Below are 25235 nucleotides of genomic sequence, written 5' to 3'. Positions count from 1 at the left end.
GTGAAGAAGTCCCTTAGTAGCAATCAGGACCATAGACTAATTACTAATTAGTCTATGACAGAAAAGGTCCTACTTGACAGTTCGTTCCAAGGGGACCATAGTTGATCCATCGAATAAATGTTGCCTTGTCATTTTTTTTTTTTTGCAATAAAATGAAAAGCAGTGATAAGAAATCTTGTCAAAAATGGTTTTTAATCGTGTTTTTTACCGTTGTACATAAAAATTGACCTTGGGGCTTTAGGATTGCTTCTGTTAACTTTTTCATGACATCTGCGAATGTTACTCCATGTTACCGGCTAACATCTCTCATTCTTTCTTTCTCGACAATCAAAAACTCGCCAGAAACAAAAATGGTTCTAACCATCAAATTTTACAGCCTTGAGTGTACTGCACCTCTCTCTTAACGCCACCTTGAACGTGTTGCAGGTCAAAACGTCAAAAGTGAAAAGAAGCAGACCAGCCATCAAAAATTGTCGAACTGTCGCCCAGCTACAAACAGGTAATTCTTGCGTGTTCCGTTCGTCACTGAGCCAATCTGGCCAATAATCGGCATAATCTGTACCGATTACCTGTCCCCCCGACTCCGGAACCAAGTGGCCCCCGTCGTGGACTGTTTAAGCTGATTATTTCGAAACATTCGTAGGAATCGGTGCGGTGTATCGATTCGAGCGTATATCAACCTTCCGGACGGGGACGATTCGTGGCGGTGTACACAGAGGAGATCCAGGATCACCGACAAACGACCGCAGCGCGGGGTGACGAACGAAGCATCAGCAGCAACAGCAGAGCTCCCGGCTACACCAAGAAGGGCAAAATGGTAAGTGTTATGTTGTTGTTATCTCCGCGCATTTATCAGGGTAAAGTGACGGATTATGGTCTGTCCGTCGCTGCCGCGCCGGTTTGGCTGAAAATTCTCCCTTACAAACGCTAACCTGGCGCCGGGTGGTCCTCATCACCTCATCGTTCCTCGCTGATAAAAGCCTTCGTCGGCCGGTGATGGTGACGATGACGAATGAACTTTGAACGACAAATGCGTGGACGGTGGAAGTTTCGGCAACACCTTTCTTCGTCGAGGCTTCTGACAAAAATTAACCCTTGATTGGGTGGGGAGTGCCATTTGTGATTGAAAGAATGTTGAGTACTGCAAACGATTACTCATATAAATTTTAGAAAATGCTGAAAAAGCATTAAAAAAATAATTAAATGCGCTGAAAAATTCCACTATCATTTTGCACAAGGAATTCTGCATCTTCGGATTCTAACTTTATTCAAAAAGAATTAATTGAAGTTTTGCAACTTACGGTTTCCGAGAAACTGTAGAATTAAAAACATTTGGGTGTTTTACAAACATAAAAGTAGCAGGCCAAGGGTGGATGATACTGATGATAGGGGCAGGGGGGGCAGAATGGCCCGCCTAAGTAAAATGCGCCAAAAACCATAGAAAAACATGAAAACTTATGAATTCAGTGTAGTAGGCTTATGCTTTGGGATGTTCCCTTCAATATTGTATACTTGGTTGATGAAATTTTTTAGCTTAAAACTATTTTTGAGCCACTTAAAAAAAAAAATGTTTTTTCGACTACTTTTCCAGGGTGCGGGGCAGAATGGGCCACCTTAGAAAACAAGCCATTTTTCTAATACAACGTTGAAGGGAGATAAGAAATGACTAAAGGGACCTTTCTAACATAGTTTCCATGAAGTTAGACCACTTTAATAAAAATAGTCACTTACCAAAACAAAGATTTTTGAAAATAGTGTTAATATGTTGAAAAAGGACACTATTTTTACAAATTATTATCAAAACAACTAAAAAATCAACTAATGTTGCATTAAACTTTATTTGTGAAGCTACCAGGAGTGAAATAATCCATTTAGCTAAAAAAATTAACTTTTGATTGTTTTTATAAGGCAGGAAAAGGGTGGTCCATTCTGCCCCCAAGTGGATTTTAATTTAACACATCCACCACCAAGCCTCTAAATGATTTCAAGGTTCCGTTGTTGTTTGTATACCTTGGTAGTAACATCTAGTATCGTTATAAGCATTGAGCAAACTTTTTCAAACAATCCAACTTTTCAGAAAGCTTATTTAAAAACCTCGAAATAAACAACATTTGCGTGGTTTTTCTAATAAATTTGCATTTTTGCTCATAATTCCAAGAATACAATGAATTCAAACGTCGTTTTCGGTATGGTGAAGTTATTTGACGTCCTTTATAAGACCCTTGCCTTACAATTGGTCTAAATCTAAATCCATTCTAAAGCCCAAAACCAAGGGTGGCCCATTCTGCCCCCCTGGTCCATTCTGCCCCCCCCTGCCCCTACTCGTCGGTTGACCCCAGGCGAGGAACATCCCGGAAGGAGCCCGTAGTGCTGTTAGGTCACCTTGGTCAAAACAGTTTAGCTCTGGTTCCTTGCAAGTGTCCTATTTTCTTACCTCCACGTTGGCTTGGTTTAGTCATGATGACAAGGTGTAACCTAGCTGGTGGCCTGTAGAACGTCTCGTAAACCTTTGACCAGCGAGGGTCAGAGTCGAGACGGCTAGAAGAAATGTGGGAAAGGGAAACAATTTGTGATTGTAGACGGTATTGTTTTGATTTGCAGTATGTTGAGTCAACTGCGGTGGATGTACCTGAAACATCGCAGAACGGGGTTTCTCTTCTTTTCATTCTCAGCTACCACCTATCTCCTATTTGTATTTTGCTCTACTGATTCTCACTTTTTGACTGATTCTTCTTTTTAATGTCATTTGATTTTGATTTTACTAAAGTATATTCTCTTTTCCTGTCTATTGTTTTCAATCCTTACCCTTTTCTTCAAACAAGTGAGGTTCGAGCACTTACTCAATTTATGGAATGATTAAAGGATTAACACAAATATGACTATTGTACTTTTGACAAACTTTATAACATGCTTAGGACAAAAAATTTGTAACAACACACCGCGACAGAAGAAATTGCAACAGATAAACATGATCCAACACTAGGAATGATTTTAGGAGAAAACAATACACAGTTAGATACATAGTTAGATTTTAAATTCTAACTATAAATAATACACTTTTTGCTTTAATGAAAGTTGATAGGCACACTATAAATGGTAAGGCGCTTATACTTACATCAAACCCTACGCAATGTACCACCTCCGGAACGAGTTCAAATGCGTAATCGGAACAGGTTTGAATGCCTGGCACGAACACTCAAAGCGTGTTCTAGCGTGTTGCTCGTACTGACTCAGAGCAAGGGTGAGATGTAGGTGTAAGGGCAGTGCGTGTTCGTTGGGAACCTAGTGCATAAGATCGGTCAAGGTTAATCACAATCAGCCAAACTGTGAAAAAAAAATTATGGTCAAAATTATTTAGCCTTTGAAATATTTTCAGCATGATTTCCCCTTTTATAAGCAACTTCGTGCATTAAATTTTGCCTACGCTTTATCAAAATACTATAGTTTTGAAATAGGAAAATATATATAGCTATGGGCAAAAAAATAGGTTTTTAAAATATAAGATTTAATTTTATGAATTAAAAATAAATAAAAAATGATGAAAAAAAAAAAATCAATGCTAAACATAATTAAAAAAACTAAAACTAAATATTCTCAAGCATTTAATGGGCGAATCACACAAAATAAATGGGTAAACATTTCTTATCTTCATATTTTTTTACCAAATATAATGCTTTTATTATTATCATTAAATTAAGTTTCATTACTAGTTTCATCATGAATTGCGCTGGATCTTTAATTGATTTTGAGGAAATTTGGTTCTGCCGCTGCATGTTAAAAAAATGCACTTCGATGCCAGTGTGCTATTTGTACTAAGCTTGCTGGAATTCCTATCTACATCGCAGAGGAGGGTGGAACGCTGCTGCTTACTTCTTCCTCTCTTCCTGCTCCTCGAGGTAGGACTTGCGCGCGACGCATCCGCAGTAATTACCGGTATGGTTACCGTCACAGTTCGCGCACCTTACGCGCGGCTTGGTTTGTTCTGCGTTTTCCCCCAAGTCCGCCTTTCATGGCAGTGCGCACGCCTCCGAGAGGTGTGACTCACCGCACTTCACGTAGCGGGGCCGGAGGTTGCAGTTCCGCGAGCCGTGGCCGAATTTCTGGCAACGGTGGCATTGCGCTACGTCCGTCGGGTTCTTGGAGTAAAACCGCCAGTTTACCCAAAAACCGTCCAACGTCTTAGATGTTGGCGGATGTTGATGTGCCACTGGTTGTGGCACCGGAAGTACCAGAACGGGTTCGCACTGGTGATCTCGGAACAAATCTGGGATGTAGATACTTTTTGTCGATGCCTTCTGCGCTCACTCTCCCCTGCGCTATGGCGGTCGACACGGCGTTGGTTTGTTTACCTTTTAGCACACGGCTGGTACACAAACTTCGCGGGTTTTTCGAGGCCGCACTCGAACTGCCACGGCAACAGCCGGCCTTTGGCATGCTGGAGGAGCAAACTCGCGGGTAATCACGATCAATTACGGCGATAAAATTCGAAAAAACGATGGAGCACTGAGCACTTGACTGCTGCTTGCTCTCGTGCGTACACGGAGGTGGTGCTCTCCCACATATTGCATGCAATTTTTGGATTGTATGCAACAGTGACAAACCGCCCTAATTCTCCATACACACTTTAGAGAAAAACCATTCGGCGTGATTCGACCCTGTCTAACTATAGTTTGAATATATTTTTGAAAAATTCAAAGTGCGTTTGACGTTTATAAAGTGTTTTCGCACAAATATTTATCTGACTAAATAAAATGTTATAACATTCACAAAAGCACTTTTAAAGCCAAAATTGGAGAAATCCTCCTCCCACGTGGTGGCTGATTGACATTTGGCATCCTCTGATCGAGGCAGCCTTCTTATGGTACGTTCGTTTGAAGAGCCAGTGCGGCACTGAGTGCCGCATTCGTCGAGTGCCAGTTTTGGTTCAAACGAACGGCCTAGTTTTGCTCTCAGTTTTTATGCTTGTGTGCGTGCGTGGTGTTTTGTTTTTGTTCTTAAAACGTCAGTTTAAATTGAATCGTTGTGAATTGAACATCGAGCTAGAGGTAAGTATCAAAAGCAATAATACTTTCACCCGATTGAAATTTAGCTTTTCTTTAACTCAGGCTAGATCGGAATAAGCAATCCACCGTCCTTCAAATTCTGGGCCACGAGATCCGGCGCCGTTGGTTCCAAAAACAGCGATTTCCCCTTCAGTGGCCAACGTTCTGTCGTCTAGTCTTCGCCGGAGTCGATCACGGTCAACCTATCAGGCCGATATGGACCACAAGCGGAGGCGATTAATATTGGTGGCTGCTCGTTGCGGGAACCATGCACCAACCATGTGAAAAATCCCCCGTCAACAAGCACCCCCTAGAACGACGCGCCCATCTTTTGGAACCGATTGCACCGGCTTAACTCAACGACGTGTATCTGACGGTGTACCTGGTCGGCAACGACGCACCAACAAACCACTCCCTCAAGACTGACCATCAATCAGCTCGGATGTTCCAAAACTTTTTTTACTTTTAACGAAAAATATTTACATGTAAATAAACTTGTGAAATGTGAAAAAATGCTGTTCAACAATTGAAGAAGAAATTAATCGTAAAACACGTAATGTACTACTAAAAATCCTGATAACATGTTACCAAAATTGCTATTATAAATATTCCCTTTTCTTTTTGCCAAACTGATTTCGCTGAATAGAAAAAAATCTTAATTCCTTAAAATTCTTAACATTCCTAAAATTCCATGAATTTAAAAAAAAATAGAAAGATGTTTCAAAAATCTGAAAACTTGAATTTCCTATTTTTATAATTCCTAAAATATCTAAAATACCAAAAAACCTGGATTGATTCTAGATTCTAAATTTTCTGAAATTTCTAAAATTACTGAAATTTCTGAAATACTTAAAATTCTAAAAAAATCAGAAATTTAAAAATTCTTAAATTTTATGAATTCCAACAAAATCTCAGAAATTCCTAAAACACTTATAACATCAATTAATACAGAAGTTCCTAAAATTCCATAATTTAAAAAATCCTTGAATTGTAAATTTTTTCTTGAATTCCTGAAATATTTTAAAAGCTAAAAAAAATACCAGAAATTTCTGAAACTATGTTTTCAAGAACTCTTCAAATTAAAAAAAAAAGATTTTTTTTATATTATAAAAAAATTATAATATTTCAGAAGTTTTAATATTTTATAAAATTCTTTAAATCTCTAACATTTCTAATCTTAAAAATCTGAAATAACAAAAAGAACTGTCATTACTTATCGTCACAAATTGCTGAATATCCTAGAATCCCTGAATTGCCATAAATTCCTAGAATTCCAGAAATTGTACAAATATTATAATTCCAGAATTTGTAAATTCTAATTTTCTTGAACTTTTTAAAAATTCTTGAATTCCATAAACTTTTATTACTTCATTAAATAAAAAAATCCAGAAATTTAAAAAATACATATTTAGGAAATCTCTGAAATTCTATAACAAAGAAAAAACCCAAAAACTTGTGAATTCTAGAATTTTTTAGAGTTATTATAGTTTTTTTTAAATAAAAAAAAAGTATAAAATAATGTTATTTAAAGAATAATAAATATATTATATAAATTTCTTTTAACATTTATAAAATTTTATGAATCTTTCTGTAATTTTATTAATTTCTGTAATTAAGAATTTAATTATATTAAACAAGCCTTACCCGACAAACTTCGTTCTGCCTTTTTTTCGTTTTGTTGACGTTTTTAGCTTGTTTACTTATTCAGCCTCCTGTGATCAAAAATTGATTTTACGTAACTTTTCCATAAAATTTGCAGATTTTCCGGAATCGGTTCCAGAGTGGCAAAAGTTGCAATTTTTTAGCATATAAACCTTCCTTGGGCTTACACGAACCCAACGCATCAAAGGTGCACCTCGATCTGACGATCTGTATTGAACTGATTCGCGTTCGAACAAAACCGTCGAATTTTTTTTTATATACTCATATAGATATTTCTGGATTTTAGAACATTGATTATTTCTGAAATTTAAGGAATAATAAGAGCTAAGGAACTTCATAGATTTTAGTTTTTTTTTTTCAAGAAATATAACTTAGCGAATTTTATAAAAATATTTAGGAAATTTTAAGAATATGTGATTTTTTTTGAAATTCTAATATCTTAGAATTTTTCAAATTCCTGGATTTTTTATTTTTCAGAAATTTGGAAATTTCTAGAATTAAAAGAAATTGAGGGTTTTGATTGTTTCTTAAATTAGAAATTTTAAAAGTTTTAGGAAGTTTAGAGTATTTAAAAAAAAAGTTTTTCTTTGTTTTAGAAAATATTTTTTTAGGAAATTCATAAATTTTACAAAATTTAGAAATTTAAGATTTTTTTAAAATTAAGAAATTTAAGGTATTCTTTGAATTTAGGAGTTTTTAGAGATGAAGGATTTTGAGATATTCAGAGAATTAAAAGAATTTTATGATTTTTTAATTTACAAAATATAAGTTTTTTTTTTAAATTAAGAAATTTAAGGTATTCTTTGAATTTTAGGAGTTTTTAGAGGTTAAGGATTTTGAGATATTTTGAGAATTAAAAAAATTTTATGATTTTTTTAATTTACAAAATTTAAAAAAAAAAAACTTAAGGCAATTTAAGGAATTTCTGTTGTTTTGAAATTTCTAGATTTCTTGGAATTATATCAGTTTAAACAATCATAAGAACTTTCGAGAAATTATAAAATTTTCCAAAAAATACTGGATTTCTTAAATTTTAAGAGTTTTATAAGTTCTTTGAGATTTATGAAATATTTTAGAATGTTAGGAATTCACAGAATTTTAGGATTTTTTTTTTAACATTTTTCATAAGTTTCAGGATATTTTTTGGAATTTAGAAATATGAAGATTTTTTTTATAAATTTAATTCCGAAATTTAATAATTTCAAAAAAAAATAACACTTTTTTCTTTTAAGAGGATTAGGAATTTTTAGAATGTTAAGTTTTTTCTTTGTTTTAGTTGGTAATTTTTGATGATAAATTACGTTTTTGAAATTCTGGATAGTGTTGGAATTTTGATTTTTGAATTCTTGGAGTTTTAAAATGTTTTGATTTTCGTAAATTTATAGAATTGTTGAATTTATTGGAAGTTTAAAGAAAAAACTCTTTAAAGTTACATAATTTCTTTGAGATTTTAGGAAAATTTTGAAATGTTAAGAATTCGAACAATTTTAGGACTTTTTTCTGCCATTTTTCTACATTTCAGAATATTTTTGGATTTAGAGAAATATTAAGAATTAAAAAAAACAGAAATTTGATAATTTTAAAATTTTGTACACTTTTTACTTTCAAGAGGATTAGGAATTTTAGGAATGTTTAGTTTTGCTTTAACAGGTAATTTTGATAGTAAATTAGGATTTTAGAATTTCTGGAATATGTTGGAATTTAGATATTTCTGAAATTTTTAAATTTTTTGATTTTCCTAGGGATTTTCATAAATTTACGGAATTTTTGAATCTGTTGGAATTTTGGATTATGCTTGGATATGTTTTTATATTTGGAATTTTCTGCATTTTTGCTCAAATTTTATAATTATAGATTTATTTGCCCCGGCGCATGGTTTTGCTATGAAATATTACGGTAGACTGACTGGAATACTTCGCTCAATCGAGTTAATACATTCCGACCATAATACTGCTTTGTCCCGGGACCATAATTTGCTGGTACATCCCGACTGTGTCCACGGCGGGAAAGTCGACTTAATTATCGCAAAGTATTTCAAGTATCTAGGGGAACAGCATCTAATTCCAGCGTGCCTCTAATGTTGGCAGGTCAGAACTTTGACATTCAATTAAAGCTAATTAAAAGCGTTTTCAACTGAAATCGAGTGATAAATAGCTCAATGAGAAGTGAGCAAGCAAGTTTCTATCAAAAGTTTTGCAAAATTAGTTGTTTAAATAGTGAAAATCAGCAAATTGGATGGAGTTAGGAGCGAGTGATTAACCTGCCAAACATACGAGAATTTCCCCTATTAGAATATTTTATTTTCTTAATTTTTCTATTTATTTAACATCACACAATACAGTTCACAAAAATAAACAAAGTGTTGCACTTTTTCTTGTGGTTTACCTGTTCGTTAGGATCGCCGAGAATGTCCGTAATTATTCTTCAATCCTGTCTGGAGTGCGTCGTAGCTCGCGTTTCCGTATCGGCCAGCTCGGCAGCATGTTCGCCATCAGGTTCCAGGTCGGAGTGTGCCAGGTTGGTACCAGCATCAAATTCAGCGGCAGTCCCTGCTGGTTCTGGGTCCCGGTCAGCATCCACATGTTCTCCAGGTTCCAGTTCGGAGTGTTGTAGTGCCGACCGATCGCAGTGCCTAGCTGCCCTTCCTGCTAATCTTGACAGGTCGTCGTCCGTCCAGATGAAATCGTTACCGGAAACGGCATCGCTGGTACTCCTTCGTGACGTAAATCAGCAAAATCTACGGGATCAGCTGCTTCTACGGGATAATTTCCGCTTGGCCACCTGAAAGTAATAATTAAAATTATAAAACAACTCAGAATTGTTCTGGTGTAAAACTTACCAAAATCATTTTTTTGTCCGCCAATCACTTGCAAAGGAATCGAACACTTCACCGAAATCAGCTTCCTCAGCATTTGTATGACAGAAACAAAATCAGCTTGTTTTGAATGAACAGCTGAGTTCAATGTTTACAAACATCGTTTGTTGGTGTGCGAGAAACTCGAACGAAACTAGAAATAAATCGAGTGCGGCACTCGCACTTTCAGTTCCAAGATGGCGGTGAAACTCGTGCCGAACTCGAGCGAGTTTCTTCAAAAAAACACTTTGACGGCACTTAGTGCGGCACTCAGTGCGGAACTAGCCCTCAAACGAACGTACCATTAGTGTGCTTTGATTTTTCCCTATGCATTATGCTGGGACCATGCTAATTTCGGTGACACCGGAATGAATCTGCTTCTAGGCAAGACCAGAGGCCTCGGATCATCTTGCACCCTTGAGAGGAATTGTTCCCCAGACTATCCCTTTGGACCCCATGGTATGTAAAAATCGTTATTTATTAGCGGCTGGCTTGTACAGAGCAATTTACCTAAATGCTCAAGTTTTATGGGTTAATTCCCATTTGAACTTGTTCCTGCTTAATGTAAGGTATGCGAAACGAAGTTGACTTTATAGCTGTCGGCCACCATTGCTAGTACCAACCACTAGTGTCTTCCTTTTTATCTACAAGGACTTCGCCGCCCTGGGCTCCTAAGTGTATGAAAGTATGGCACGGAGCGACGGCGCCGAATACCCATATTTACACAAAGAATTTTAGAGCGCCCGCCGCGGGATTCGAACCGGCGACCTCTGGATTGGAGTCCAGTGCGCGGTCCGATTGATCCACACGGGCGGGACCATGTAAGGTATGCACTTCGGAAGAAACCGGTCAAGAAAAATTTCAAATGGGCAGCAGCGGTAGCGAAAGCAAACCATAGAGGGTGAAGAAAACCACCAAGAAAACGTTCCCTCTCTTTTGTTCTGCCGTTCGTAAAGCTGTTTCTTGACCCCCTTTCTTTTGAAGAGCATACCGGCCCTAAGGCAAGCCAGTTTTCAACCAAATGGGCTGAAATTTGGGCTGAAGGTCCCATTTAGAGTGCTCTTTCGGGCAATCTCATATAATTTTTGAATTGAGTATTTTTATCTTATTTTTTGACCCGGGCTAACACGCAGACTTTTGCAAAGAATATGATCCTGAGTTGTTATGGAGTCTAGGAGGTCTTATTAGGAATTTAATTTTTCGGGTGATTTGATAGCCTTTCCTCAGTAGGATGAGGAAGGCAAAAGCTCAGACAAATCTTTTGTTTTCCCTCTGTAATTCGTAAACCCGTTATTCTTGCTCCCAACCCTGCAGGACGTTTTCATGATGATAAGACGGAAGAAGACCACAATCTTCACCGATGCCAAAGAGACCACGTTGGTGGCCGAGCTGAAGCGCATGATCGAAGGAATCGTAAAGGTGCCCCTCGCGGACCAGCGTCTGTACAACAAGGACAACCAGCTGATGGAGGACGACCGAACGCTGCAGGACTGCGGCATCACGGTGCAAACTGCCAAGGCGCAGTGTCCCGCCCAGCTGGGCCTCGCCGTCCGGGAGAACAACGGTGACTTTGAGCAGCTCGATCTGACGCCGTACTCGCTGCCGCCGGATCTTCCCGACGTGATGAAGAACCAGGACGCCGCCAACGGACAGGACCAGCTTGCCTAATGCGACCTTCTTTTCTTCTTCTTCTTTTTCTATCTGTTGTTTGCTCCCGTTTTTTGACTACACACACACTCACACCTCCTCTCATACACCACACCCTATTGGCTTCCTTTTTTCCGCGCTTGAAATTTCTACACCTTTATCCTACTAAACACACATACAAACACACACACGCTGGGGGTGGCTTTGGTTGGTTATTTTTACGTAGTGGAAAAGTGAAATACAACTAATAAACGCGCGCGGTAATTACACCAACAGTTACAATACTCATCTCACTGAAAGAACAGGTTCGAAAAAAAAGTTGAGGGGACAAATGCTAAGATTTATTTTCTTACATCTGTTTGAAACGAGCGAGCAATTAGACAAAACTAATCAATGATTTTAAGAGATGAGTGAAAACGGAAAAAGAAAAAAAAAACACATTTCTGTCTCTTTTGTGTCACTAATATAAATGCATCAGATGGTTTGTGTAAACTTTACATTTGTAATTTAGTTATGAATCCAACACGAATAAATTATGTTCAAATGGGGAAAATTGGCGGCGTTTTCTTCAATCACAAAAAAAACAAACGGGACTACAAATCTGGAAGATCCACTGTATTTCCACTCGCGGCTTCTACCTTAATCCGAGTCTTCTTCGTCATTGTCCGCCCCGTTACAGCCGGCGCCGTTTTCGTCCAGCAGTATGCTATTTTCGGCGGTCGCATTTTCGATTTCCTTCGCTTCCAGATGGTACTGCAACCGCTCGCGGAAGAACTCAACGTATGCCGGCTTCTGAACGGCCTGTGCGGGGAAAAAGTGCCCCCCGGGATGGGTCAGCACCTGGGGATCGATAAAGGTGCCGAGCAGGGCTTGGCTCATTTCTGCAAAGGTAGATAAAATGTTGGTTAAGTTGAACAGAATTTGAAATTTTCGAACTCAACTCACCCTTGGGAATAATTTCGTCCGTTTCGCCGAAGATGTGCAGCGAAGGTATCTGAACCTTGTTCTCGTAGTAGTTCAGATGCACCAGACTGCCCGACCGGAAGCCGGACGACAAAACGGCAAACTCCGGCTTGATCGAGGTCATTCCTCGGGCACTTAAATCACACAACAACCCCACGAAACAAGCTCCCTGCGAAAATCCCAGCAATCCGGAGCACTGCTCCTCCCGCCAGACCTTCTCAACCAGCTTGAGACTCTGCTCGAAGCCCACCGCGGGACCGTTTTTGTTGGTGCCCTTGAACGTTCCGTCGTCCTTGTTGAACCACCAGCTCCGCTGGGTTGGATCGACTTCCGCACCGGCTTCCATCGGTGGGGCAACGTGAGGGGCCGTCACGAACACCAGTTCGGCGTATTTGTTGATAAACTTCCGGAGCGAACCGAGTTTCGATTTGAAACTGTCCCCATTTTGCCGGTATCCGTGCAGGGCTAGCACCTTCAGCTTCGAAGCCGGTTCTGGAGCGGAAGATTTCTGAGTCGCACTGCTGCCGGAAGAGGATTTGCCATCTCCGTCGGACGCCATCGTGTTGTAATTGAATTAGCCGCTGAATTTACTCGATTTTTTTTTGCAAAAATATCACTCTGCCCACCACGATAAAGCCGAGAGCACGCATAAGTTGTTTTGATTCTGGTCGTGCGGCGTGCGGAGAAATGTCAAAGTTGCTGCACGCTTACTCGAGTTCACCAATTTTTGGGTAAAAACTTAAAGATAAAAGTTTCGGCCAAAACAATTTTAAAAGGCTCAAGTCTAAAATTGGGTACTAAAGCCCTATGTTAATGTTTATGTACAACGGTAAAACACACGATTAAAAACCATTTCTGATCACTTTTTTTCATTTTTATGCAAAATAAGTTATTGACAAGACAACTTTTTTTCGATGGATCAACTATGGTCCCCTTGGAACGAGCTGTCAAGTAGGACCTTTTCTGTCAAGAAGGACCACGAGGTTAATTTTTCAAAATTGATTTAAAATCCATTTTAAACTCTTTGTGGTCGTACAAAGGGTAATTTTACTCAGAAAAATAAGCTTTATCGTTATGAACAATAATATCAGCAATCTAAACTTAATTTTAGGACCCAATTAAACAAACTTGGAAACCAACTAGATGGAGATGCAAACCACAGAGTAGGTTACCCGGAAGTGGCAACCGTGGCCACTAACACTCCAGAATGGTTCTGGCAATCGTGTATAGAGGTTTCTACGTGCGCATGTATTGCGTGTACGTACACGAAAAAGATTGAGGTTAATTTTCGTCCGGCCAGCAAAATCAGATGGTGCGCTAGTGTGCGTATGCGAAACGTCATACAACCATAAAGAGTTTAAAATGGATTTTAAATCAATTTTGAAAAATTATCCTCGCGGTCCTTCTTGACAGAAAAGCTCCTACTTCGATGCCAACATTTCAAAAAGCATCATGTACAAACCATGCGTTTTGTGAAAAACGCATTTGAATGTTGTGCATCCATTTTCAATTCCCATTTTAATATAAAAGCAAAATAAGATGTTCTAAAAATAACAAACGATGAAAAACGTTGCTTTTATTGATACTTGATCATCAAAATTCAATAAAACATTATTTCCGTAATTTTATTTGAGAAAAACCAACATAACTTCTTTTGAAATCACCAACGTCTATATCACCCTGCTGTCATTGAGGGGGACGCTTTGTTATGATTCACGAGGTATATGTAGTCTTTTGTTTGACAGGTTGACAGGGCTATATAAACAGGGACTGCTGATGGCAGAGATTTTGTTTATGTTACTTTATTTAAAATCATGATTAAACAGACTTTACTGAAGTCGACGGTAACATTTCAAAAGGCATCATGTACATTTTGACACTTTCTGGGTTATTGCATATTCTAAAAGTACTCCTAATAAGCTACCTCTCCTCCAAAAATGAGCAAAAGTTACTTCAGTAAAGTCTGTTTAATCATGATTTTAAATAAAGCAACATAAACAAAATCTCTGCCATCAGCAGTCCCTGTCAACCCGTCAAACAAAAGACTACATAAACCTCGTGACGAAAAAAAAGCATCATGAACAAAGCGCCATGTACATTCGGCGAAGAAAAACGAATCATAACAAAGCGTCCCCCTCAATGACAGCAGGGTGATATAGACGTTGGTGATTTCAAAAGAAGTTATGTTTGTTTTTCTTAAATAAAACGACGGAAATAATGTTTTATTGAATTTGGATGATCAAGTATCAATAAAAGCAACGTTTTTCATCGTTTGTTATTTTTAGAACATCTTATTTTGCTTTTATATTAAAATAGGAATTGAAAATGGATGCTCAACATTCAAATGCGTTTTTTCTCAAAACGCATGGTTTGCACATGATGCTTTTTGCTTTTTGTTGGCGTCGAAGTAACTTTTGCCCATTTTTGGTGGAGAGGTAGCTTATTAGGAGTACTTTTAGAATATGCAATAACCCAGAAAGTGTCAAAATGTACATGATGCCTTTTGAAATGTTACCGTCGACTTGACAGCTCGTTCCAAGGGGACCATAGTTGATTCATCGAAAAAAAAGTTGTCTTGTCAATATTTTTTTTTGCATTAAAATGAAAAAAAAGTGATCAGAAATGGTTTTTAACCGTGTGTTTTACCGTTGTACATAAAAATTGACATAGGGCTTTAATAAGGCTTTCTAGTCAGAAATTTACCAACACATTCAAAGTATGTTTACATTACAGCTGGACGTTTGTTTGCATCAGATTTCCTATCTCTTTCTAGCAAAAGTTTTTTGTCAGGCGACTTCTAGCTGGGTTTTTTTGACTCACCGCCCGATATGTCAGCAAACATATTTCGCAGGGCTGTGACAGCTCCAGCTCGATCATTGTTTGCATCAGGACACTGTGACGAGGAGTTCATCATTTTTGGGTTAAACTATATTTTTTTCACTGGGGCTAGAAAGCCTTATACCCAATTTGTATTCATTTGACGTTTGCTGAGGATGCCAAAAATTTTGGTTATGTTCTGCTTGCAAAAGACAATTTTACCCGTACGTACACTCAAAGTAAAAAGTATCATTTTTTCAAGTTCACCCGTCGTCACCCTTTAAAAGGGTATCGAAAATGTACTGAATTTGACATACCCTTTTAAAAGGGTGACGCCGGGTGAACTTTAAAAAAGGATAGAAAGTATCCTTTTTGAGGATTGAAAGTACCCTTTTGAGGGATACTTCTGACTTTGAGTGTACTTTTGATTTTCCCTCTATTTTAAACTTTTAAAAATAAGCGTGCACGACCTCACCAACACAAACACACAAATTCATATTCATATTTTTCTCTCGCTTCCACTTTCATTCTCAAATAAAGCCACCGAAGAGAAGAGAGGTTCCTTCATGCTTTTCGCCAGTCTGTCAGTGGCTTTCGATCCGTTCGGTTTTGTTTTCTGCGCGAGTGCTTTCCGTGACGTGTGCGTGTGCTGTGCTGCATTTTTTTCTGCTTCGCGTTGGCTGCTTGCTCAAAATCAAAAAGGGGTGACAATTTAGTGGATATTAGTTACGTTTTTAAAGTGATCCTTGAACGTTAGTGTGTGCAAAAGTAAGCTACCAATTCAAAGTGTACATTTTTGGTGATATTTGTGAAGAAATTTGGACGGAAAAAGCGAAATCGTTCGCTGGTTGGATAAAATATTTTCAGTGAAAGAATCTCGGCTCGAAGGTACGCACACTTGCGCAATAAACACACAAACACATTTGCAAATCCCAACCAAACAGTCTCCCTAATGCTCCCCCACCCACACAACCACCCACTCTCCGCGGACAAAACGGCCCCTTTTTCGGGATGGAGAAGGAAGGTTGAGCCTGCCAGCAGCAGTTTTGTCAGAACCACACTCTCTTTTTTTGCTGGTTTGGTTTAGACCAGCAGATGGAGGGGCGGGCCGGCGGCCCCAATCTCCCAGACAACTCGAACCCACCCCGGTTGCTTTGCTCTGACATTTTGGGGTCTTTGTGTTTTTACCTTTCTATCCGTTGTTGTTGGCGGGGACGTTTGCTCGGTCAGGTCAGGGATGCAAAAATGGTTGAACTAGTTCCCCATATCTACAAGCACCCCTCTATCATCTCAACGAAGAACAGAATGAGTGGCTCTAAGAATAAGAGTGCGACGGAATGGTTTATCCTACAAACACCTTCGCAGACTGCGAAATGGATCAGAAACAAGGGGTGGTGCCACCGTTTCTAAAACGGGTTGTTTGAAGGTAAATCGCTTCTATTTGCGTACTTGACCAGTATGGCTATGCCATATGAAGGTGTGCGTACCTGGGGAATAATGCGATGATTCAACAGGGCACCCTTGTGTCGTGATCGTGTTGTATGCTAATTAAACTTTCTTTTATTTTTGAAAGCTTAAAAAGGCTCAACAAATTTAAGAAATCATAATGTTTTAACAAACGTAAATTTCAGGTAAAACATAGAAGAAAAAACATAAACTTGAGCAATCTGCTATATAATTTATCACAGTTTTCTAAAAATAAGGTATAACTTCATGTAATGGCTATTAAATAGAGATTATCAATGAATGCAAACCGCTCAAGGGTGCATTATTTATCCTGAGCAATGATGATTATTGAAGATTGTATAACAAACTGTTTTAAAGATTTAAATCAACATCAGACAACTATACAGCAATTCCCCACGAAAACAACATTCCTTGGCCAAAATAATTAGACCCGTATTTTTTTTTTTTGGCCATTAGGGTGACCTACGCCGTGTTAGGGTGGTCCGACAAATGGCCATTTTCGTCATTTTTAGCAAAAACCACTTTTTTCAAAAAATCATATCTCCGCGCCATTCAATCCGATTTTAGCTGTCTCAGACGCAAAAGAAAGGTGATTAGTTTGGCTATTTGGGAAAAATAGTAAAAAGTTTCAAAAATCTTGCTTAACACTTGAAAAGGTCGTATGAAAACTTAAAAAGCTGTTTTGAAGGTGTCGGGACCAAAGAGCCTATGTCTGAAAATATGTTTACCTGATTCCTCGGATAATTTTACTTTAATCCAAAAATGGTAAAGTTATGTTTTCAATTTTCTGAGATACGATTTAAAAAAAATAAAAACTGGGTTTTCGACGCGCCACGCGCAAAAATGGGAAAATGACGAAAACGGCAAAAAATCGACTTTTTTTCACTAAAACTGCGATAACTTGAAAATTTCAGCGATGACCTATATATACTTTTGTCCCTAACATGTATAAGGTCATCGCTGAAATTTTCGAGTTAGGGACCATCCATAAACCACGTGGACACTTTATGGGGGGGGGGGGTATGGCGATTGTCCACGCTCCATTCAAAAAAGATTTTTTTTTGTATGGACAATTGTCCACGAAGGGGGGGGGGGGGGGGGTTCGAGATTCCCAAAAAAGTGTCCACGTGGTTTATGGATGGTCCCTTATCGCAGTTTTAGTGAAAAAAAAGTCCTATTTTTTGCCGTTTTCGTCATTTTCCCATTTTTGCGCGTGGCACGTCGAAAACCCCAGTTTTTATTTTAAAAAAATCGTATCTCAGAAAATTTAAAACATAACTTCACTATTTTTTTATATGTTATGTAAAAATTCCGAGGAATCAGGTAAAAATATTTTCAGACATAGGCTCCTTGGTCCCGAGACTTCCAAAACAGCATTTAAAGTTTTAATGCGACCTTTCCAAATGTTAAACTAAAATTTTGAAACTTCTTACTATTTTTCCCAAATAGCCAAACTAATCACCTTTCTGTTGAGTCTAAGACAGCTAAAATCGGAATGACGCGGAGATATGATTTTAAAAAAAGTGGCTTTTGCGAAAAATTACGAAAATGGCCATTTTTCGGACCAACCTAATACGGCGTAGGTCACCCTAATGGCCAAACAAAAAAATACGGGTCTAATTATTTTGGCCAAGGAACCCCCAGAAGTTTTGAGCCCGATCGGAGAACTTTTTTTTCGAATCATGCTGTTTTCGTGGGGAATTGCTGTATACAAAACCGTATGGAAAATGTGTTTTCGTCTAGGGGCAGGGGGGGCAGAATGAACCAGGGGGGCAGAATGGGCCACCCTTGGTTTTGGGCTTTAGAATGGATTTAGACCAATTGTAAGGCAAGGGTCTTGTAAAGGACGTCAAATAACGTCACCATACCGAAAACAACGTTTGAATTCATTGTATTTTTCGAATTATGAGCAAAAATGTAAATTTATTGAAAAACCACGCAAATGTTGTTTATTTCGAGGTTCTTAAATAAGCTTTCTGAAAAGTTTGATTTTTTGAAAAAGTTTGCTCAATGCTTATAACGTTACAAGATGTTACTACCAAGGTATACACACAACAACGGAACCTTAAAATCATTTAGATACTTGGTGGTGGAAGTGTTAAATTAAAATCCACTTGGGGGCAGAATGGACCACCCTTATCCTGCCTTATAAAAACAATCAAAAGTTATGAAATTTGGATTAAATGGATAATTTCACTCCTGGTAGCTTCACAAATCACGTTTAATGCAACATTAGTTGATTTTTTAGTTGTTTTGATAATTATTTGTAAAAATAGTGTCATTTTTCAACATATTAACACTATTTTCAAAAATCTTTGTTTTGGTAAGTGACTATTTTTATTAAAGTGGTCTAACTTCATGGAAACTATGTAAGAAAGGTACCTTAAGTCATTTCTTATCTCCCTTCAACGTTGTATTAGACAAAATGGCTTGTTTTCTAAGGTGGCCCATTCTGCCCCGCAGGGTGGCCCATTCTGCCCCGCACCCTGGAAAAAAAGTCGAAAAAACTTTTTTTTTTAAAGTAGCTCAAAAACAGTTTTAAGCTAAAAAATTTCATCAACCAAGTATATAACATTGAAGGGAACATCCCAAAGCATAAGCCTACTACACTGAATTCATAAGTTTTCATGTTTTTCTATGGTTTTTGGCGCATTTTACTTAGGCGGACCATTCTGCCCCCCCTGCCCCTAATCGAGTTCATAGGTATTCGGAATTTAGGCTCAGTACACCCATAGAGCTTTATGACGTTTCGCGTACACACACTAGCCCACCATTCGATTTTGCTGGCCGGACAAAATTTAACCTCAATCTTTTTCGTTTACGTACACGCAATACATGCGCACGTAGATAACTCTATACAATTCAGCATTCAGCGCTGCAATCGAAATTTAACAGTCAAATTTGAACCACTCTAGTATAGATGCTGAATTATCTCGGCCATTTTGGTACTGTATTAATAAAAAACTCATAATATAATTTTCGAAACTTGCAACAAGGATTTTAAACTCCAATTTCCACAAAATACCATATATTTTTGAAAATACTCAGATTTTCCTGATTTACAAAATGGGCATAAAAGACGCAAAATTGTGAAAACACAATTTTTCACATTTGTTTCGTTGTCTTATTTTTGACTCTCAAGCTTATGTTAACTCCTAAACTACTTTAAAGTGATTTAGAATTTTAAAATCCAAGATGGCGGTGATGAAATATTTTAAAATGCATTTTGTAATTGAATATTGTGAAGGCAGACAGATTTTTTCGCAACAGAAGAGATGCGCACTTCGGTTTGGTGGTGCGCGGATAACAGGCAATCAATAATTCAAATTTGACTAAAATGGGGTCACAGTACTCAAAATTTATGTTAAAATTAAGAAAATAAAACAATGCAAAACAGAGTTCGGTTTGTGCTGTCATCGAGTGCGGTTCGTCGTGTCTCGCGCGCGTGTGCTTTCTGTGTATTTGGGTGTTTTGTTTTAACCAGGCGCTCCATTTTTTAATAATTCAGCCCGGGACTAACCGTGGATCAGTTTTCTGGTAGAATTTTGTGTTTTCTTATGTTTGATTTCGGATAAATCGGAGTTTTCTCAAGTGTTTTCCTGTCCATGTTGATATGGCTTACACGGTTCGGTTCGGCTTATGTATTGGTGTCGGCGAAGGAGGAAACCGAATACGTCTGGTTATCTGTATGCGTGTGTGGTTTTGGGATGACATGAAGGTTACAGCAGGTTACATCGTGCGTGGTCGCGATAGTGTGAGTGTGCTGAGTGGGGGGGGGGGGGGGGCAAAAAAGAGCTGAGCTGTTGTATAGATGTGATAATGCGATACCCGAATTTTGCATGAATGGCATTTCTTGGTGTTTGCTAAAAATTGTGTCTACGGGGGAGGCTGAACGGAAGTAGTCTTTGGCCGAATGTAAGTGCTGATCCATCATGCTTCGCATGTGGTTTCGGAAGCCGGTGCGCGTTTGTAGTGTGGAAACCCGGCGTTCGCTTCGAGCGCACGGCAGTGTGTGCGAGTGTCAACACGGATGGCACGCGCTCTTCGTCGTGCTTGTGTGCAACAAGGCTTCGGAATTATGTGTAAGGGTGGGGAGAGCGGCACACCCTCTCCGCTTGTCAGCACGAGGCGAAGCAGCGATTCTGGCGCTGGTCCGCAGCAGTGGCGGCTCTCCCAATGCCTTTTCGACCATGCGTCGAGGATCACGTGGGTAACGGTTGAAGATAATGCGGAATTCGGGTGAGATCAGTCTTATTTGCATTCTTATCATGTAGCCCTACGATTGACAGTGTGTATGTGTGTGCTTGGTAAAGCTTGAACGAATGAGAGAGAGAAAGAGAGAATCATGTTTTCCAACGCAGGGATGCCAGAACGGATAAAAAAATAATGCAAGAAGTTTTTTTGTTATTATTGAATTAAATGCAATTTCAAATATTTAAAAAAATAGAAGGAAACAAAAATGAAATTCCCGCTAAATAATTTCTCGTTATCGTTTCATACCGCCGGTTGGTCGTAATCTTCAATTGTTTAGATCTAATCGAAAAGTTGTTTATTTTTGTTCGGCTTCGATTCGGGCGCATTTGTTTCTGTTGATTATCCAGTCAGCCTTATTGTAATCATCGGTTTTATCTCTTTGCCGCGAGCGGTTGATTCGACTTTACATTGCTTTTTTATATTTTTTCATTTAATATTAAATTTGTTTTCGCAAATCAAAAGTGAGTCAGATTTGCGATTCCTTTCCGTAGGGTCGCAAGAATTTTCGCGTCAGCCGTCGGTGTGTTTTTCGTTTTTTCGCGTGCGTGGGTGGGTGTGACGGTGCGGCTGGCTCAGGCTGTCCCGATGACGTCGTCGGTGCGCAACAACAACATAACCTTATCATACCATTTCAGCTCGATACACATCGAAACTCGTCGTTCGCATCGTTAATCAGTACCTCACTAAACATCAATCATTTAAAACTCTTAAAATCATCTCAAGTTAAAAGTTACATTGTTTAATCCTTCATTCTTTAATTACAAATGATTTTGGTTCTATCTTTCCACAGCCGGCTGTCTAAGACTAAACCATTTCATTTAAAATTTAACAACCGATAAACGGGAAATTTCTCATCCGCAGCATCCGATTGCTTGCCTTGAGAATAATATATAATAACTTTCAACAAACACTATGATTTCGGGTCGCATCATCATCTTCTATGATGAATCCTGACCAAATACCCTTCCCTACTAACAAATTTTCAGGTTCCTGGCGCTCGTGGGGTGTAAGCACAGAGTAAATCAGCTGCCCTAGTAGCAACCTGCGCTAACTAACATTCCCGTCCCTTAAAATCGAGGTCTACAAACTGACATGGCGGGCGCCGTTGGTGGCCAATGACTGTTACCTATTCGCAACTGATCTAGCTTTAGCAATCATGGTGTTTTATCTTTTCAGCGCATTCATACATGCTGTTGATAAGGGAAACACCACTAGATCGTCGAAGCCTAAAATCAGTAGTGCTGAAAGGATATTACGGTTCTGTTCAGCAACGGAGGGGCAACCATGGGTGATCTCTCATGCTCATGCTCATGCTCAGAAAATAAAACAATGCAAAACAATATTTTGTTTGTGATTCGATTATTCGAAGTCCCATACAAACCTTCGGAAAATCAAACTTTGGATAACCGAAACTTCAGATAATCGAGTCTGGACTGGATTACAATTTTCAATGTTATACCCATACCGTCAACTGGGGCTAATCGGGACTACAGTCTGAATAGAAACAGCAGTTTTTCGGGCACTTAAAAGCATAAAATTTGGAAAGCAATGCACTATATTTGTTGTTCTGTGTCTATTCTAGCCGAAACCAATAAAAAATATCCAAATACACTCAACCCCCGGTGGTTGGTCACTTTTTCGTTTGACACTTTTTAGTTTGTACCCCGTTGGTTGGTCAAAGTCAAACTAAAAAATGACGAACTGTCACTTTTTACACGGCGCTCACGCACACTATCAAAACAAACGTTTGGTAGTTTGTGTGAACTCCGTGTAAAAGGGGTGTCAAACTAAAACGTGACCCCGTTCGTTTGACAACAGTTGGTGTCAAACCATCGGGGTTTGAGTGTACTGTGCAATAACAAGGCTAAAACAGCTGTTTTTCTAGCTTTTTATTTTCTCAAAATAACATCAAATTCGAGTTCTGTTACCTCAACTGGCTCCATGGCTTAATATATAGTGGTTGCGGCTTTTGTATCACAAGCAAAAGGTTCAGGGATCGAATTCCGGTAGGTAAATCTAGAGATCCTAAATAGGGAGACTGGACGAAGTGAATTTGACGTACCCAAACAGACGCGAGTTTGACGTATCCAAACGAGCATTTGCCTTTACTCCCAGCAAAACTTATCAGTGTTGCCAAGCTCAAAACATACGTTGCCAGATCGATTTAGCAAGCTTAGACCAGTCTCCCTATTTAGGGTCTCTAGGTAAATCTCCCTTGAAATTTGGGGATTGCCTCAAAAGGCCGAATTTTGTCTTTCGCTCAGAAGGCAGAACGTTTCAAAAGGCCGAATGTTTCGTAAGGCAAGAATGATCATGGACCAGTGTTGCAAATGAGTGATTGAAAAAATATCAATTGATTATCTTTGCACCTAAAACATCCGAGAGTATAGCGGCCGTCACTATAGCTTGTGAGATCTCTTCTTGTGTCTTGTGATTCTCAGCGATGTTATTCTCTCTCTATCACTCTTCCCCTTTTCCTCGACTATGCGCTCTCACCGCTGAGTCTCTCAATCTCTCCGAAAACTGCAATAAGAGAACGCGAGATGGCGATTAGGAGCCGACCACGCATGACGACCCGTTAAACTACGTTTGCAAAATTGGTTTTGTGGCGGCTTTTGTGGTTAAACGCTGTTACGGTAGGATGATCGTGGAAGCGGGAATGAGAGAGAAAAGGAAAATGTCAATCGCGAGTGTGTAAACACGGAAACGTGTTCGGCTATGTTCGGCGCTGAGAGTTTCAATGATAAGAGAATAGCAGTTGTATTTGAGGCATGATTACTCAGGCGGGATAATTGTAGTTGCTGAGAGCTGATATTTTGATATTTTAACAACCCTGATCATGGAATTCAGAATTTTGTTCATATTTTCACTATTTTCTATGGATGAAAATAAACATTTTTGTGCATGTTTCTATTGTGAAATTGTCTCAGAAACACGAACATGATGAAATTATCACCGCAAAATTTGCTCCCCCAAGCAAAAATTTACAACAAAAAAAAAAATCACTAAAAGAAAAAGTGTCTATTAAATATGTTAAACTGCCTTACGCAAAGCGTTCTCAGTTTCAGATGGTAGTCAGATGGATCAGATGGATCTCCCCTGCAAGCTGCAGGTCGAACCGAGTTGATATCTGGATGGAACACTTTTTTATTTGAGTTTGAAAATTGTGCTATATTTTCACTAAAATGCCAATAACTCCCTTTAGATTTAACCAATTAGGATGCTTCTCCCTGCATTTTGTTGCATTTTTTTGAGCCCTTTCAGAACACCCTGTTCGTGGACTCGCTCTTAAGCCAAACATAGATCTAGGGTTTTTTCTCAAAATTTATTTTCCCTGAAAGAACACTCAGCTAGCAAAATCTAAACGTAGAAATAAGTACCCTCCCTGCAAAGGCTTATGAATTGATCTCAGTTGAAAGGTTCTCCAAATCTCTGAATTGCAAATGTAACATCCTGGAACAGAACTGCTAAATTCGCATTCGCATTCGCATGGAGGATTTCGTCATGTATATGAGATGATTGTCCAGCCCAAGTTGCTTAGAAATTGATTAAAGGGAATTAAAACCAATTCTACCAGAACAGGACAGGCAGCACCATGAAAGCCATCCATTGCCGGCCGCTCCCATCTCCACCATTCACCGGGAGAGGAATAAGGATTAGGAGCACGGGAAGTGTTGATGCTGAACTTACTTAGAAAAACTGATCGTTTGATCAAATTTAATCGAATTTCAACAACAAGGATGCGCAAGTGTCGCGTGGAGTTGGTAGTTGTGAAAGGTAAACTGCCCATGTTCGCATAAATGTCCCATATGCAAAAACAGCAAGCTGAGAAAAACGCTAAACAAGTTTGTCCCACACATAAGGCTACGTGTTAAGTTTTCACGAAAAAACTGGATTTCCTCCTGATTTCTAGAACAAAGTACTGGATGTTATAGGCTCTTTTGAAAGAGCACACGATTTTGAACCAAACTGCATCAATAACTCAAAAGTGACGAAAATGCATATGGGACATTTATGCGATCATGGGCAGTAAAGGCCTGGGAGTCGCTCTAAGCAAGCGATACGACCATGGGCATAATTGAGGTTAAAGGATTTTTTTTATTCTCAAGGCATACTAACGGAAGCTGCTGTTGAGACCCTGGAACAGAACTGCTAAATTCTAATAAAACACAAATTGAATATTGAAATAATCGATTATGGTCTTTTTTTTTGGAGGAATACCCTACTTTGGAGAACATGTTTTATGACTTCAACAAATCGATGTTAAAAATCAAGCACTCAAGTATATAATACCGTCGACTATTCGATTCCGGATGGATTTTTCAGTTCCTTCCAACAACAACCTTGGAATATTTCGTTCTAAAATAACCTGATTTTGTAGTAGAGTCCACTGTAAATACATAAATCAAAAGGTAAACCTGTGGCTCAACTGTTCAGAAAGCAAACATCACTAATCACACTCGATTTGATGTCGAATAACTGCTCCCCATAACAGTACTATATTTCACATGTGCCCTCCCTTGGACCGC

At 38.7% G+C, this 25235-nt stretch overlaps 3 protein-coding genes across 4 annotated transcripts in view; 2 read left to right on the top strand and 1 right to left on the bottom strand.

Annotated features, from left to right (window-relative positions):
• The first annotated feature begins 360 nt into the window (after positions 1–360).
• LOC120426692 (elongin-B) lies at positions 361–11758 on the top strand. The gene is made up of 3 exons (XM_039591468.2): positions 361–499; positions 644–817; positions 10873–11758. Exons 2-3 carry the CDS (start codon positions 815–817, stop codon positions 11224–11226), a joined length of 357 nt encoding a protein of 118 aa, XP_039447402.1. The 5' UTR covers positions 361–499; positions 644–814; the 3' UTR covers positions 11227–11758.
• A 41-nt stretch (positions 11759–11799) lies between these two features.
• Positions 11800–12853, bottom strand: LOC120426691 (esterase AAEL000016). The gene is made up of 2 exons (XM_039591467.2): positions 12151–12853; positions 11800–12086 (listed from the first exon to the last, which is right to left on the bottom strand). Exons 1-2 carry the CDS (start codon positions 12725–12727, stop codon positions 11845–11847), a joined length of 819 nt encoding a protein of 272 aa, XP_039447401.1. The 5' UTR covers positions 12728–12853; the 3' UTR covers positions 11800–11844.
• Positions 12854–15563: 2710 nt separating this feature from the next.
• LOC120426682 (mucin-19) overlaps positions 15564–25235 on the top strand; it is a 31216-nt gene continuing 21544 nt past the window's right edge. The window contains exon 1 of one of the 2 annotated variants that reach the window (XM_052706246.1): positions 15564–15753. The gene's annotated coding sequence lies outside the window, so the exon portion shown is untranslated. Of the gene's footprint in view, positions 15874–25235 lie in introns of both variants that reach the window. The other variant, XM_039591457.1, reaches the window with a different exon arrangement.

The sequence above is a fragment of the Culex pipiens genome, chromosome 1 (genome assembly GCF_016801865.2).
Source record: "Culex pipiens pallens isolate TS chromosome 1, TS_CPP_V2, whole genome shotgun sequence".
NCBI classification, from domain to species: domain Eukaryota; kingdom Metazoa; phylum Arthropoda; class Insecta; order Diptera; family Culicidae; genus Culex; species Culex pipiens.
The sequence above is the reverse complement of the archived record's forward strand: the minus strand, read 5'-3'. Positions and strand labels throughout refer to the sequence as shown.